Source organism: Acanthopagrus latus, chromosome 5, assembly GCF_904848185.1.
Source record: "Acanthopagrus latus isolate v.2019 chromosome 5, fAcaLat1.1, whole genome shotgun sequence".
In the NCBI taxonomy this organism is placed as follows: Eukaryota; Metazoa; Chordata; class Actinopteri; order Spariformes; family Sparidae; genus Acanthopagrus; species Acanthopagrus latus.
Window position 1 is genome coordinate 24,268,425 of NC_051043.1, and position 13,919 is coordinate 24,282,343.

Consider the following 13,919-nt stretch of genomic DNA (forward strand, 5'->3'; position numbering starts at 1 on the left):
ATATGTGTGTGTTTGCAGATGTGATGTGTGTGGCTGTGGAAGGGAAAGCCAGACCATGAGTATCATCCTTAAGCCGCGGTCGCGCTCTACCAGCTCGCTGAAGAACACGGAGGGAATATGGTAAATAGACGGGAGAACTTTGTCCCATTGGCACCATTTTCATGTTAATCCTGGTGGGTGTGTGCTTGTGTGTGTGTGTGTTTGTGCGTTTCCCTATTGTTCTCCATCCGTCTGTTTGTTGCTCTCTGAAATACTTTTCCTCTGCCTCACCGGCTAAGTCCTTCCTTTCCGTTTATGTGTTGGTTTGCCGTCCTTGTTTTGTGTTTTGAGCTCTCAGCCTTCTCCTCTTGATCAAAACTTCTCGGCCTCTTTCTTGGGGGAAACTGCGACAGCCTCCTGCGCCTCGTAGATATGTCTGTTACAGTTTGTCTGTGCAGGGCATGACATGTCCTGTGGTCAGATAAGATTAGTTCTGTCGTCAACTGCGGTATATTTTTGCGCTTCATCAGAATCACCCACCAACAACATAGTACTTCCTGTACTTGTCGTGACCTCGGTGTCTAACGCTCGGTGTGCTCTCATCAGAACTCCCTGTGAAATTGTTTGAAACACAAGGTAGCAGAACAGCAAAGGCATCATTCATTGAGGAATGTGTTGTCTCTCCATACGTCCTCCTGTCTGCACATGGCTCCAGATAAATGCAGGATGCAGAGAGCAGTGCCAGGGGCACAAATTGCCCTCCCCCTCCTGTCTCCTGTCTCAACTTGCCCTTGCCTGTCAGCACTCATTTCCAACTAAGAAGCTGCCCTGTAGCTTTGACACTGGAAGTATATATTCACAGTTTTTTTGTTTTGTTTTGTTTTTCCATGGCGATATTCTGAGGCAAAGCTGTAAATGGATCAGGGCAACCCTGGACAAATACACAGCATTCCTGGGGTGGTGGTTGCCCAGCAGCATGTGTTTGAAACCCGCTGGACCTCCCTGCAGGGTTCATACTGTTCTCACGTTGTCAGTTCATTAATCTGCTCTTCAACCTGCCCGCCTGTGTTAAATGAAGACGTAGTAATTAGGTCTTTGAGGGTAGCGGTGCCGATTGCAGACAGTACGTGAAGCAGTTTGATGCAGAGAGGTGTTAAAGCAGACATGTGTCTTAGAAGCAACGTGTACATTCGACTTGTTTGCAATAGGAAACAATATTGCAGCGCATTTTCTTTGTATCAAAATCATGAGGAAATGTTCTTCTTCAAAGTTAATGTGTTGGAATTCTGCATTAAAAAGCCTAGAAAGACCAGACCGTTGTTATATACTCTGTTCACTTGTGTACCTACATTTTCACAAACGTTTCCAACAATGTTCAGTCCTAGAGAAATGGAATAGGAAAGTCAGCGAGGACTAAACATAAACAAAACATGAAAACATTACCTTTTCAGTGAAGGGAGTTTGACCGCGGGATCATTTGTGCTTATTTTCTGTACTTATGCAATAATCATCGGCAACCCAAACAGCCGGATTGCTTAAGCATTAAAAGAAACATATTCAGGTCAACTCTCTCTCCATTCAGCTCTGAGCAGCGACAGTGCCCCTGCTCCCTGCTGTTGTTGCCATAACCTACCTAGAGGTATTTGGGTTGCCTAAAATCCCAAGGATACACCTGAGTGATGAAGGAAGTCAGCAAACTAAACATTACATAAAAACATGCCTTCAGCTTTGAACATTGATGCCTCAGTCACACAGACTTCCACCAGCAGTGTTGGTTGTTTACGCTACTTCAAGACTTCATTGGCTTTTGTTTTCATTGTTTTGACTGAAAGATTTAGCTCTAGCCGTTTCCTGCCCCAGTGACAGAACATGCATACTATGTGTTTCACCCGAGACTTTCCACAACCACCATCCACTGCAAACTTGTCTCTGAACATATTCCAGGTATATATACAATATACAAACATAACTTATAGGAGGGAGGGTTGCAACAAGCCATGATGTAGCTGCACATAAACCTGATATGTGTGCTGGAGCCGTTTGCAGAATGTAGCTCTTCCTAATGCTAAAAGCTGACAATCTGGCAGTGTGAGGTTTGCATGAGCCATCTTCTTGAATGGCTACCAAAAGCCAGTACTCAGCTGGATGAAGCATACCGCCTCCTCCATCTGTCCTGCCCTCCTCTCTTCTGTTTCATCAAGGCTTCTCTCAGCACTTCTCGTCATTCGCCTTGTCTTTCACAACTGTGCTCACAAGATTTACAGTATGTGACTGCCGCTGTCATTCGAAAAAAAAAACAAAAAAACACCTGAACTGTAGGCGATAATTCAGCTGTTTGTGTTGTGGTGGGTGTGTTTGCGCAGCGTATGTGTGTGTAACGCAGGAAGAGGTGTGTTATATCCCTAAATCTGCTAATTCTCCTCAAGATAAGTACAATAAACACAAGCATAAGTGTCTGTGTGTGTGTTCCTTAGCTCTACATTTGTGACAGTGTCTTGCGTGAGTGCTTGTGTACTCATGTGCCTACTTGTGCGTATCTAAGGCTGTGACGTGGTCCTGGGTGTTTGACGTGCCCCCTGGCCTGAACCAAACTCATACAGGCCCCACTCCACCCAGCCGTGCGAATGCAGGCTTGTGTGCACAGGCTTTTGAGTATCCCTCAGCATGTTGGTCTTGAATTTAGGAAGGTGAAAGATGAGAATTAGGGAATGAGCTCCACGCCCTTAATGTAGCACCTCTCCCACACTCTCTAAACCCACAGTGATGTTACGCCACGCTGAGATAAAGCGTGGAGAAGCGAGGAATGTGTGACTTTAAACTCGAAGTGTTTGCATCTGGCCTTTGTCAGTCCCCAGTTAAGCATGTCAAATGGGCCGTAAATGCTGAAGGTTATCTGGCCTCTTACAGGGCCTGACGACTCACAAGTTATCTAACATGTATTCTGCATTTGACCTTTAGCGATCCGGACCCGAGACGATGAATAGGACTGAAAATAGGTTCATAGTTGAGAGGACCACTATAGGAACAGAACTGGTTTGCTTTGAACCGCGTGACCTGGGATGACGCTGCGTCTGCTGCATTGCCATGGTGATTTCTTTATATGTCTCTCATGATTGACTGAGTTCGCTGAATGGCGCAGTGACAGCGAGGACTAAAGCGGTGACAAGAGGAGAGCGAAGGATTCACTGTGCTTCTACCTGACAGGGCAAGAAAAACCAGAAGGAGACAGAGAGCTTACAGATAACGCGAGCCCCTGAGGATCATTTTTTTAACAGACGAAAACAACATAATGTACTGTAGAGCTGCAATGATTAGTTGTGTAATTGATTAGCCGGTCAAAAGAAAATGAATTGCCAGCTTTGATGGTTGATTAATCCTTTCATCTGCTGGCTACAGCTTCTTAAATGTGAGGATTTGCTGCTGTTCTTAAAGTCAGTGAGAAGCCTTTGGGTTTTGGACCGTCGGTCAGACAAAAGAAGTCATTTGAAGACTCGAGTTTGGGCTCTGGGAAACTTGAGATGAGCATTTATATGAATTTTTCTGACATCGACAAAATCAAATTGGATCCTGAAAATAATCATTTGCTTTATTCTTTCATTTTTTTTTTTTTACATTGCTGTACTGCTTTTTAGTACAGCAAAATAAAGAATTTGAAATGTTTTGAAAATCAGTGAAGAAAAAGGGTGTGAGGGTGCGTGTATGGACAAAACGTGTCTCGTTATCATTGTCTGCGTGGCCTGACTGCCCCGTGGTTGCTGACCTCTTTATGAACTGTTTTCTGTCCTGGTCTGTCTCATGTCACATGTTTTCTTGGTGGTCAGGTGCTGCTTCGCTCGCTCCATACAAGACAGCGCTGAGAATGAGAGGTTTATGAGCATTAACGTATCGCCTCATGGAGTCAATCTTTTGGGCCAGGATTTAAAGAGCATTTAACAGTGGAATTAAATTAGCTGCAACATTAGGTTGACTATCTTTAAGCTTACAAGATATTCTAAGTTTACTCATTCAGGCCTATTATACTTACTGTACAGCCAGTCCCTACAGTATATGTGTAATATCATACTGACTTCAAGAGCATCGTGATATTGTAAGAGAGTCCAGAATCACTTTCTCATTAGTTTTTACGGAGCCACCATAGATCACAGAACAGGGTTTGTACAATGACTGATTCAGTCACAGTTAGGCTTGGGCTTGGATATCCAAACATGTTATATGACAATATTGTTCCGCCCAAATATTGCAATAGATGATGTAATCATCGCTCAAACTATCCTGGGTAATGGATTCAGAGGAGTTACCGCACATTTGTGGTGTTGGGTGGTTTAGTTAAAGATGACATGGAGCCTAATTCAAATCCTCCCATTATCAATGCACGTTCCCTTTGCTGTGGCACTACTGTGCGTTTTCTTTTCAAAATAAAAACAGAAGATGTGGTAACAATATTCCATATTTGAACTTAGCTTGACTTCTGAACCTGAGTTAAATAAGCAACCCATGCATGTTCATCGTATTCAGTCAGTATGATAAAGATAATCGATCCGAACGACATCCCATACACAACCCTGTCTCCAAATACAGTTGGAAAGCAGTGTTAAATGTAAATGTAAACAAAATGCAATCAGTGACAAAAAAAACTATTTACATAATGTAGGTAAAAACATATTACTGTCGTTGTACAGTTTCCTTTGAGCAAATGTCGTAAATGATCGCATTCGCTTCTATTTATGATTTGCGAAGCGTCTCGACTTCTTTGGAATCGCAGGATACAATTCTGTCAACACACCAATAAAATGAGATTACCCAACAACATGGTCACGTTCCAGCATTTTTCAGGCGAGGTACATCGACATTCCCACAATGCTCATCCGAAATCATAAGCACTGATTGTTTGTCAGTGGTGGTGGTAAGTGTGGTGATTCCATTATTTTTGACCTGACAACAGGCGCAGTGTCACCAAATCAACATATTCCCACTGCGTGCAGTAAGTCTGAAACTTAGCTTTCACCTGTGTCAACTCTCTTCTGATTGTGTCACCCTCGGTCTCTCTGTTCTCAGTCGTTGGTTGCTGTCGCACACTAAGAACATGGCCAAAGTTGACCAGACAAACGTTGAGGATCACATACCGACACTCGCATGCACACTCCTCACAGTCCTCATAAATACACTTGAATACACTCTCTCGCTCTGACATGTCTCTCCTTGTCCTTCCTCCACCGCCTGCTCCCCTCTTTGTCCTCTCAGCTCTCGAAAATAAATCTGAGTGTCGTCTTCCCTCTGCTTGCTCCAACACATTGATCAACGCTGCTCCACTTTTCAATAACTAGCAGTTTTTGGCCCAGTTTTAGGGATTTTTTTCTTTTTTTCAGATCTTTCATAGAAGCATTTATTGTTGCTTGTGTTTGTTTGCACTTTGTTTGAGGAGAGAAAACATATCAAGGTTGCGTCACAAAAACAGAGCCTCGGCCAATTGTTTGTCAAAGACACTCATGCCCTGACCTCGTCCTCCAGTACGTCTCCTCCCAGCGCTGTCACGTCAGCTCCTGTGGTGTTTATAATTGCTCAAGTGACCCAGGGCTGAAAATGAATGAGTCATTGATCCATGCCATTTAGTGTGTACGTGCACGTGTGTGTTTGTTGAAAAGAAAAGGGGAGACAGATGGAGATGGAGACAGAAGTGATGGAGAGTCACAGACAGAGAGAAGACAGAGAGGGTAACAGAGCGGCGCGGTGTCCTCGGGCATGCATGTGACCAAACAGTAGAAAGTCACTGCTCATCTATCTCAGAGCTCTCACAACTACTGTACATGTCTTGTGTTTTAACCTCTGATGCTGAGCAGCTGAAAGGTTTCCCAGCAACAAAGAATCCCTCTTTTTTTTCTCTTTTTTGCTCCTCGCAGCTCTAAACTCGAGCATGAAACTCTAGTCTTGTGGGAAAAGCCGTCCCCACAGGGCGTCTTATTGTCTCTACTCATGTAGCTGTGGGCTATTGTAGCTGATTTACTTAGCAGGGAATGCTATTCAGGGTACTGTAATACTTTTAACTTAACTTACCTGGCTTCATTTTTCAGCAGACAATCTTTGGACATCAGACAGATATTGGGCTGTGATTACAACAAGGACTAGCTACCAGGCACCCCAGCCCTCCTGTTATTGTCCAATTATTCAAGAAAATTGTATGCTTTAAACACCAACCTCTCATTTTTGGATTTTCTGAGTTTCTGTTGAAGTTCATAGCACCAAAATCACCTGTCAGTTGCAGCTGAAAAGTTATCGTAATTGGCAGGATTATCAAGTTAATAGCCGGCTTGTTTGGCGCTGGATTCATTTATGTAGATGCACCGAATAAGGTGTGACAATGTCTCCATGTTACATTATTGCTAGAACAGTCTAATAACCTAAATTCTACTTAATATATGTTTACATTGGTTTAGATTCTCTCATTCAAATGAAAGTTGCTGTAACTGTCTTTTTGGCTAACGTCCAAAACATATTGCTGCTAGCAGTCCCCTCCCTCTTCTCCTGGACCCCACGCTTGCACGACTTGCTCTTCTTGCGAGGCAGCTCTCTTTGCCTCATTCTTTTCTTCAGGTGTTTTCATTACGTGGCATGTTTAGCATTAGAGTGCTGGAATTTGTAGCTTATCCTGTTCCGCCATTGCTGGTAAGCATCCGTTTGTGTTCGCAGTCAGACAGGACCACCTCTTTGTGGGGTTCTCTCTGTCCTGATTGGATAAAGTGGGCAGGGATACCAGAAAATGTATTTTCTCTTTTACTGCATGAGCAGGAGGAGGCGAGACTCAGGTTACTGAGTTACTGAAGACTCTATAACACTGTTGGAATATAGAACTATTAAACTCTTGTTTTAGTAAGGAAATAACACTTACTGCAGCTTTAATATTGACAATAGATGATGCTGATCAATACATACTGGACAGTAAACAGTTACAGTGAAGCATTCTTTCTGTCTTATTGCCATAAACATTTAATGATTACATTTTACACAAGAAAACTTCATAGATGATCACAAAATGAGAAATACAATTTAAACATTCACACTGTTTATCATGTATGTGCTTAAATGTAGAGTTGGTTTAGTTTAGGACAGTTATCAACATATTTTTGCAGCTAATACTGCATGCTGACTTTTCTCCACACATGGATACGTGGTTAGGTGGTTTCTGAGAACTGGGGAGATGGATACATTATTTATTTTTTTCCTCTCAGTCTGCACAATGTCAAAATTTTCCATAGTTTAATATCACTCTGTGTCCGTCTCCTTCCCTCCTGCATTCCTGGCCATTTATATCTCAGTTCTGGATCGCTCTCTTTTTGTGTAAACTATGGTTTCTTATTGTCTCCGCCTCTGAGTAACGCTGGATTTACTTCCCATCTCCACAGTAATCCCCCCTGTGAGTCGAACTCGTGCTCTTTGTTGACGCTTACAACACAGTCATGGGGGTGTTGAAATTTTTTGTTTCCTTTTCTTTTTTTTTTAAACTCCTGCTTGCTCATCAAAGACTGTCAGAGCTTGGGAAGAATTCCAGACGTTCCCACTGTGATGTCAATACTGGTGCAATACCTCCGTAAACTAGATGTGAAGATTATTCATGTCATTCCCGCTGAGGGAGTGCCTGTGGATTCACACACACACACACACACACACACACACACACACACACACACACACGTACGCTGAGAGTGAAGTTGCATGTCAGATGTTTGGCTGGAAGTCTGTGTAGGCCGTGACGTCAGAGTCAATGTGATAATGAATCAGTTGTTAAACATATGCTGGGTGTTAAGTTTCGCCCCTTTTCGCTATCTCTCTATCTGTGTCGGTGTCTTTGTCTTGTTCGCAAACACGATACAAACACACACACCTATAACAAAGAATAGCTAAAGGGTGGACGCACTTGTGCCTGTAATGACGATATGTATGTCACATGTGTGTCTTCAGTTTCACACCTGCAGTAAATAAAAAAGAAACAGTATATGAATCGTTTGATGAGATAAAAGGGTGGGGTGTGTGTGTGTGTGTGTGTGTGTGTGTGTGTGTGCTGACATGCCTCTGCTCTAATACTAAATATAGGGAGACAGAATGAGTGAGGACTCAAGGACATGGATCAGGGGGTGATGTGTGCAAGTCAAACACAACTGTGAAAAACAGTTGCTGGAGTCACTGCGACTGCCATATTGGCTCTGTGTTTGTCTAGGTGCCAGTTAAAGACAGGGGTGAGGACGATATGTTTGCCCTTTTCTCCCTCGTCAGGCCGTCGTCCAAACTATCCAGTTCCACAACCAAAGCTCGCGCTCACTTTGCTGTTACTCTCAGAGATCACAGGGAGATAGCGCAGCGGTTAGCCATTTAGTTGTGGAAAATATGTCCGGCATGTCCTGTGTGTCAATTACACTTCGCAATCTACAATCTCCTTTCTCACAACCCCCAAACCAAACTTGCTAAAATTTGCAATATATGATATTTTGCACCTTTTATGTCATTGAATCATCTGTTTTTGAGGATGTGAAGTACCCTTAACACAAAGCTTAAGATGGAAAACTGGAAGGATACTGATGGCAATGACAGTTATTTCTCATGGTAGTGGTAGAGTGTTTTAGTCCAGTGCTTTTACACCATGCAGGGCTCCAGACTTAACTTTTAACACTCAATGGTTGCACTAGTGCACCTAACTTTTGTAACTGAGGTCCCTAGAGAATAATTGAAACAACTGTTCAAGAAAAACTGTCTCACTTTTTCGTTTTTTTTTCTGCCTTTCCTTGTTTGTTTATATCAGTCATTGTGCGTGTCAGAGATCCTGAAAGTCATAAAACCTCCTCTCTCCCACAGAAAACACTGCTACTGAAACACCTCGTCTTTGAAATTTCAGGAACAACATTTTCATCATTTATTTTGAATCTGACTTGCTGAATTTTAAGGCGTACTCGACAGATTTTTTGGCACATGTGCGACCAAAGTAGTCACAGCCTGGAGCCCCTGCCTTGCAAACAACACGGTTCAGTCTGCATGCAAACATACTGGTAGGGAAATGCTAACACGAGCAGGGTGTCTAGAGAGATGATATTGGATTAGATTGTGCAGCTGTCTCCATAGTGAGGATGATGATGATGATCGTGACACAGAGGATGTCATCCCCTTGCGTATTTTGTGTCACACGTAGGGGAATCCCCCCGCCCCTTGACCTTAGCATCCACGCCAGACGGGATTATGGGATTGCTCGATAGCCTTGGCGTTGGGGCAGATATCCCTGGTGACAGGGGTTAGTCATCACCCGGGCGAACAATCGCCTAGGAGACTAAGGAGCTCATTGTGACATGCTAGTTGGAAAGGGTGTCACTGGTTTAAAAAAGTGTGACTCAGTGGCATCATTAGAGCGCAGGTATTCCCTGTGGCCCTGTGCAGAGTTTAGCCGAAGCAAATGTCGCCAGTGGTCCTAACTGTTGATCAAGTGCCAATTAGTCTCCTACCAATCGTAATCACCCAATCATCAGTCAGATACTGAGGAAGTGACTCATTGCAGGTTAAAAATGGTCAGGAGCAAGTATACGTCAGCCAGCAGTAGAGCCTAGTTTATCGCCCACATGCACACGTACGTCATGTCATGTTTTGAATTTCAAGGCTCATGACTGTGGAGCCAATTTAGAGCAGCATATGGAAATGCATGGCAGCTCCTATGCTGCTGCACTGGAAAAAGAAACATACATATTCATGTGGGTTTGATCAGTAAGCGAGTAAGCTCTGAAGTCATCAAGACTTTATTAATGTTTGCGCAAAACCTGTGATTTATTTAGATGCTGATAATGGAGGCACATCATGCAGCCATAAGTGCACTCTGTTAGAGAGGATCCTTAATTTATTAATTCAAGCATGGTGGGCTCTTGTGTAAAAAGACCAGAGAAAATGTCGTCTTTTGCTGTTAAAAGAAGGCAGTTGTTACTGAGTTCGAGGAAACTTGATCATCAACTTTTTGACTAATGACACAAATCAATGTTGGCTGTTTGTCTGCACATTAGTATTTATACTGGAGTGTCATCTGTGAGTTCAGTGTGATCACAGAGCTGAACAACAGTAATTTGACAAATATTTTAATGGTGTATGAGTTATTATATTAGTGGGAATCGTCATTTTTTTGCATTTAGTTTTCACTGAAAAATAAAGAATGATGATGTTGTTGTGGCTGGGGTCTGTACCAAACAATCATGTTCCCTCATTCTGTATGATTTACAGTCTGTAGGACATCTGTAGAACCAAAAAGTCTAATTTTTAATAGTACGTTGTAGGGATAGACAGATTATCAGCCTCAGTTGATTGTTGAAGCCTCATCACAGGCGTTTTCTTTATCCGTCAGATATCATCAAAATAATGCTTAAACTCGTAAATTATTTCTATTTTCTATACCAATTGGAATTAACTGTACATGATCAATATGCTGATACTTTTGTATTTCTCCCTCTCCTTCTCACCATATGCAGTTTCGATGTGGACAATGGCACGTCATCAGGTCGCAGCCCCCTGGACCCGATGGCCAGCCCGGGCTCAGGCCTCATCCTGCAGGCCAATTTTGTCCACAGCCAACGGAGAGAGTCGTTCCTCTACCGCTCCGACAGCGACTACGACCTCTCGCCCAAGTCTATGTCGCGAAACTCCTCCATCGCCAGTGACATGTGAGTGCATGATGTCTTTTGCCTTCCCCTGAAACTTTATATGAAGAAAAAACAACCAAATGCTCCCTATTGTGCTAAAAGTGTTCTTCTTGTTTTGGCCTCTCTGAGCCACTTCGCAGTGTCATGACTGACCAGATATTAAAGCTGCCACACTGATAGCTTCCATCCCGGTAGGAGGTGTGCATGACCAACAGCTGATTGTGTGGTGTCACATCTATTCTTAGGCATATCCAGTAGCATAAACAGGGTGGTCGGTCACAAAACGTCCATAAGCACAGGTTATGTGACTCTGATATTTTCCCAGGACAATGGGGTGGACTCTAACCTCGCATTTAGTCTGTTTTTATGTTCTGCAATTATGTGATCTTTTGTAGAAGTTACTCCTTATTGCCCCGATAACTGTATTACAACGCACTCCGCACAAACTAGCCAGAATCTTCAGGCTCAGCGTATATGCTGAAAGTACATTCCTCATTTCCCACACAACAGTGGCTATCCAGTTACATGTGCTGCACACTTAGTGCTACTGGGAAAAAAAAAAATATTGACTGAAAACGTAGCATTTCGATCCTGCCTGACGGAAAGACAAATAGACAAAAGGAAGAAAAATAATGTCCTACAGTAACCTTAGACTTCCTCCTTACTGCACTCGAGTATTACACCAATGACCCTTCCTTGACCTCCGCCCACTATCCAGTTACCATGTTAAAAACCGTTGTTACAAGTATTCATTAATCTTTTATGCCTAGTTCTATCATATCTGTTTTTTTCCTTGGAGATTTGCACGTGCAAGGACGCTCGAGAGCAGGAGATAACTTGTCTTGCCAGCTTTCTCTCTGATCATTTTACAGACATCATCAAAACAGCCAGTTTGTGCCTCAAATAGGCACATTTTCTTGTCCCCTCCCTTATCTTTCTGCAAAGATTATTTTCGTCATTCTATAAGAGTATCAAGCCAGTCATTTTTGCCCTCAGTACATTTTATTTGTCTTGCAACACGAGCACATGACATGCCAGCGTCTCTTTACACTTTCACGTTGGCTCACGTGCCCAGTGGGTGTGTACGTGACGTGGATGTGGTCTACACTCCACTCCACCTGGGTAAATGTTGACAGTGTTCACAGTCACGAAGTAGCTTGGAGGTCAATGGGATTCTGACTCAAAGTTTTTAATGGTTTAAATTCTTTTTAGCTGGAACTGAATGAGTAATGCCCCTCCGCTTTCCTCAACAATGCCCACTGAGGCTGCACCTACTCCAGGAGCCACGAGGGCAATCAGTGAAGCCAAGTCAGAAACATGCTCTGCTGACTCCACAAGTTAAATTAAAGTCGATTAAAAAAATGACAATGATTGCCTCAGGGAAATATATATATAAATATGTTTATATGTGGTTCAGGGGAGGGATTGAAAGGGAGGGAAAGATGAGTGTGTGAGCATCATGTCTTGCAGGGCTTACTGTCTCCTCGCTGTGAGAATATCTTGCTTCACCTCCACGTGTCCCCTCACTTCTCTCAGTGAAACACTTAACTGCTCCGGAAACTGTTACACATTGTGAAGCGGGCCTCAGCTGGTAGCTGATGTGATGAGTAAACATGTCACTGTGATGGAGTGCATCAGGGACGCTGAAACTAATCTGATGTGAAGCCCCACACTCTCCTCCCCCTCCCCGCCTTGACCTTCTCCAATCATGATCACACTCCTCTGTTGTCAAATGCCAATGTACTGTACATCTGTATCTGACGTTAAGGCCGCTCTCTTTGTGTCTTCCAGTCATGGTGACGATATGATTGTAACGCCATTTGCACAGGTTTGTATTGTCTTAATGTTTTCCGTTCACATAAATGGACGACTCCTGTGCGACCCAGTCTTAATCGATCACGTTTCCCCCTCAGGTTCTTGCCAGCTTGAGAACTGTACGAAACAACTTTGGTGCATTAACTAATCTACAGCAAGACAGAGCATCCAACAAGTAAGTTGCCAGGCTTTGGAAATCTGTCGTAGTGGGAGGAGTGACTGCATTACAGACAACAACGGTCAACATGCCAGCATATCACAATGTTTGAACACTTTATGACTAAGATGTTCCTCTGAACAAGTGATTAAAGCCATACTGTGCCCAGTGCTCACTCACAGTCTGGCTTTGCTCGCCCTCTGCTGTTCAGATTGAGTACTACAACAACAGAAGCTATAGTTTGTAAGATCCCTCTGTTACAGTGATTTTTACATAAGTGACGGAATAATGATGCGCCCTTATTGAACAGTAGATGACTTTTATATACAGTGTTTTGACACAAATTGTCGATTTGGAAGGAAATATCTCAATTTGTGCGTTTGTTTCTTCCGTGACAGGAGATCACCCATGTGCAACCCGCCACCACCCATCACCAAGACCACCTTTACAGGTATGTGGACAGAAAGAGCAGCATAATGCATAATGCCTTGTGTGTGTGTGTGTGTGTGTGTGTGTGTGTGTGTGTGTGTGTGTGTGTGTTTTATTAATTTTGATAAATACTTAAAATGTTCTTATATCTGCTCCCAACTTCATTCATGCTTCGCAAAGGGACTTAAAAGTTAAATATTGGCAGTAAATAGATTGAACCTGATTTGACGCTGGTGTTCCTGTAGTGCTGTTTTTATTCTATTGTAAGTTGTCAGTATGCTGGTGATGAGAGGCTGGCAAACACAGACACACTTTGCAGGGAGCCAGAGAACATGAACATGGTATCCAACACGGTCAGAATACAAATATGGACCACATATTTTGCGGAGAACTTAAAATAACTGACGAAAGGAAAAAAACGATTTGATTAGCTGCCTTGTAATGAATCAGTTGTCTTTCTAAAAACCTTGAAGGATAAGTTCACAAAAAAATTAAAAAATCTCTACTAAACATACTGCATACAGCTCATAAAGATGTTATTTTCATTTTTGGGTAAACTTTTTGTTTTAAGCTAACTCGATGTCTTTCACTAATATTATCTCTGTATGTGTGTTTAGTTTTTGTTAAGCCAATATGCAGCCAGCTCACTGCCTTCCATGTGTTAACCATTTATCCATAAACACAGACTTATCAATACTTTATTAATGGATTGTCCTGTAGTCCTGATAGTCAGACAGTGTCGACTGCACAGCCGGCCACTATGGCCCACTTTAAGAGTTTTTGTTGCGAGGAGGACATGACACAGACAGTCTAGTCAGATGACTAGAATAGACTTGACAGACACTTTGCTTTTTTAGCAGTATCGATGGCTGTAACCTAACTGT

The 13,919-nt window shown here is 42.8% G+C and overlaps 1 protein-coding gene across 10 annotated transcripts in view; it reads left to right on the forward strand.

Annotated features, from left to right (window-relative positions):
• Positions 1-13,919, forward strand: part of pde4d (phosphodiesterase 4D, cAMP-specific) — a 176,541-nt gene that overhangs the window by 142,306 nt on the left and 20,316 nt on the right. For 8 of the 10 annotated variants that reach the window (XM_037099085.1, XM_037099086.1, XM_037099084.1 and 5 more), the window contains 4 exons: positions 10,464-10,655; positions 12,426-12,462; positions 12,548-12,624; positions 13,005-13,057. In XM_037099085.1, the coding sequence (XP_036954980.1) occupies positions 10,464-10,655; positions 12,426-12,462; positions 12,548-12,624; positions 13,005-13,057 (359 nt within the window). Of the gene's footprint in view, positions 1-18; positions 121-2,927; positions 3,067-10,463; positions 10,656-12,425; positions 12,463-12,547; positions 12,625-13,004; positions 13,058-13,919 lie in introns of those variants that run through there. The other 2 variants (XM_037099091.1, XM_037099093.1) reach the window with 2 other exon arrangements.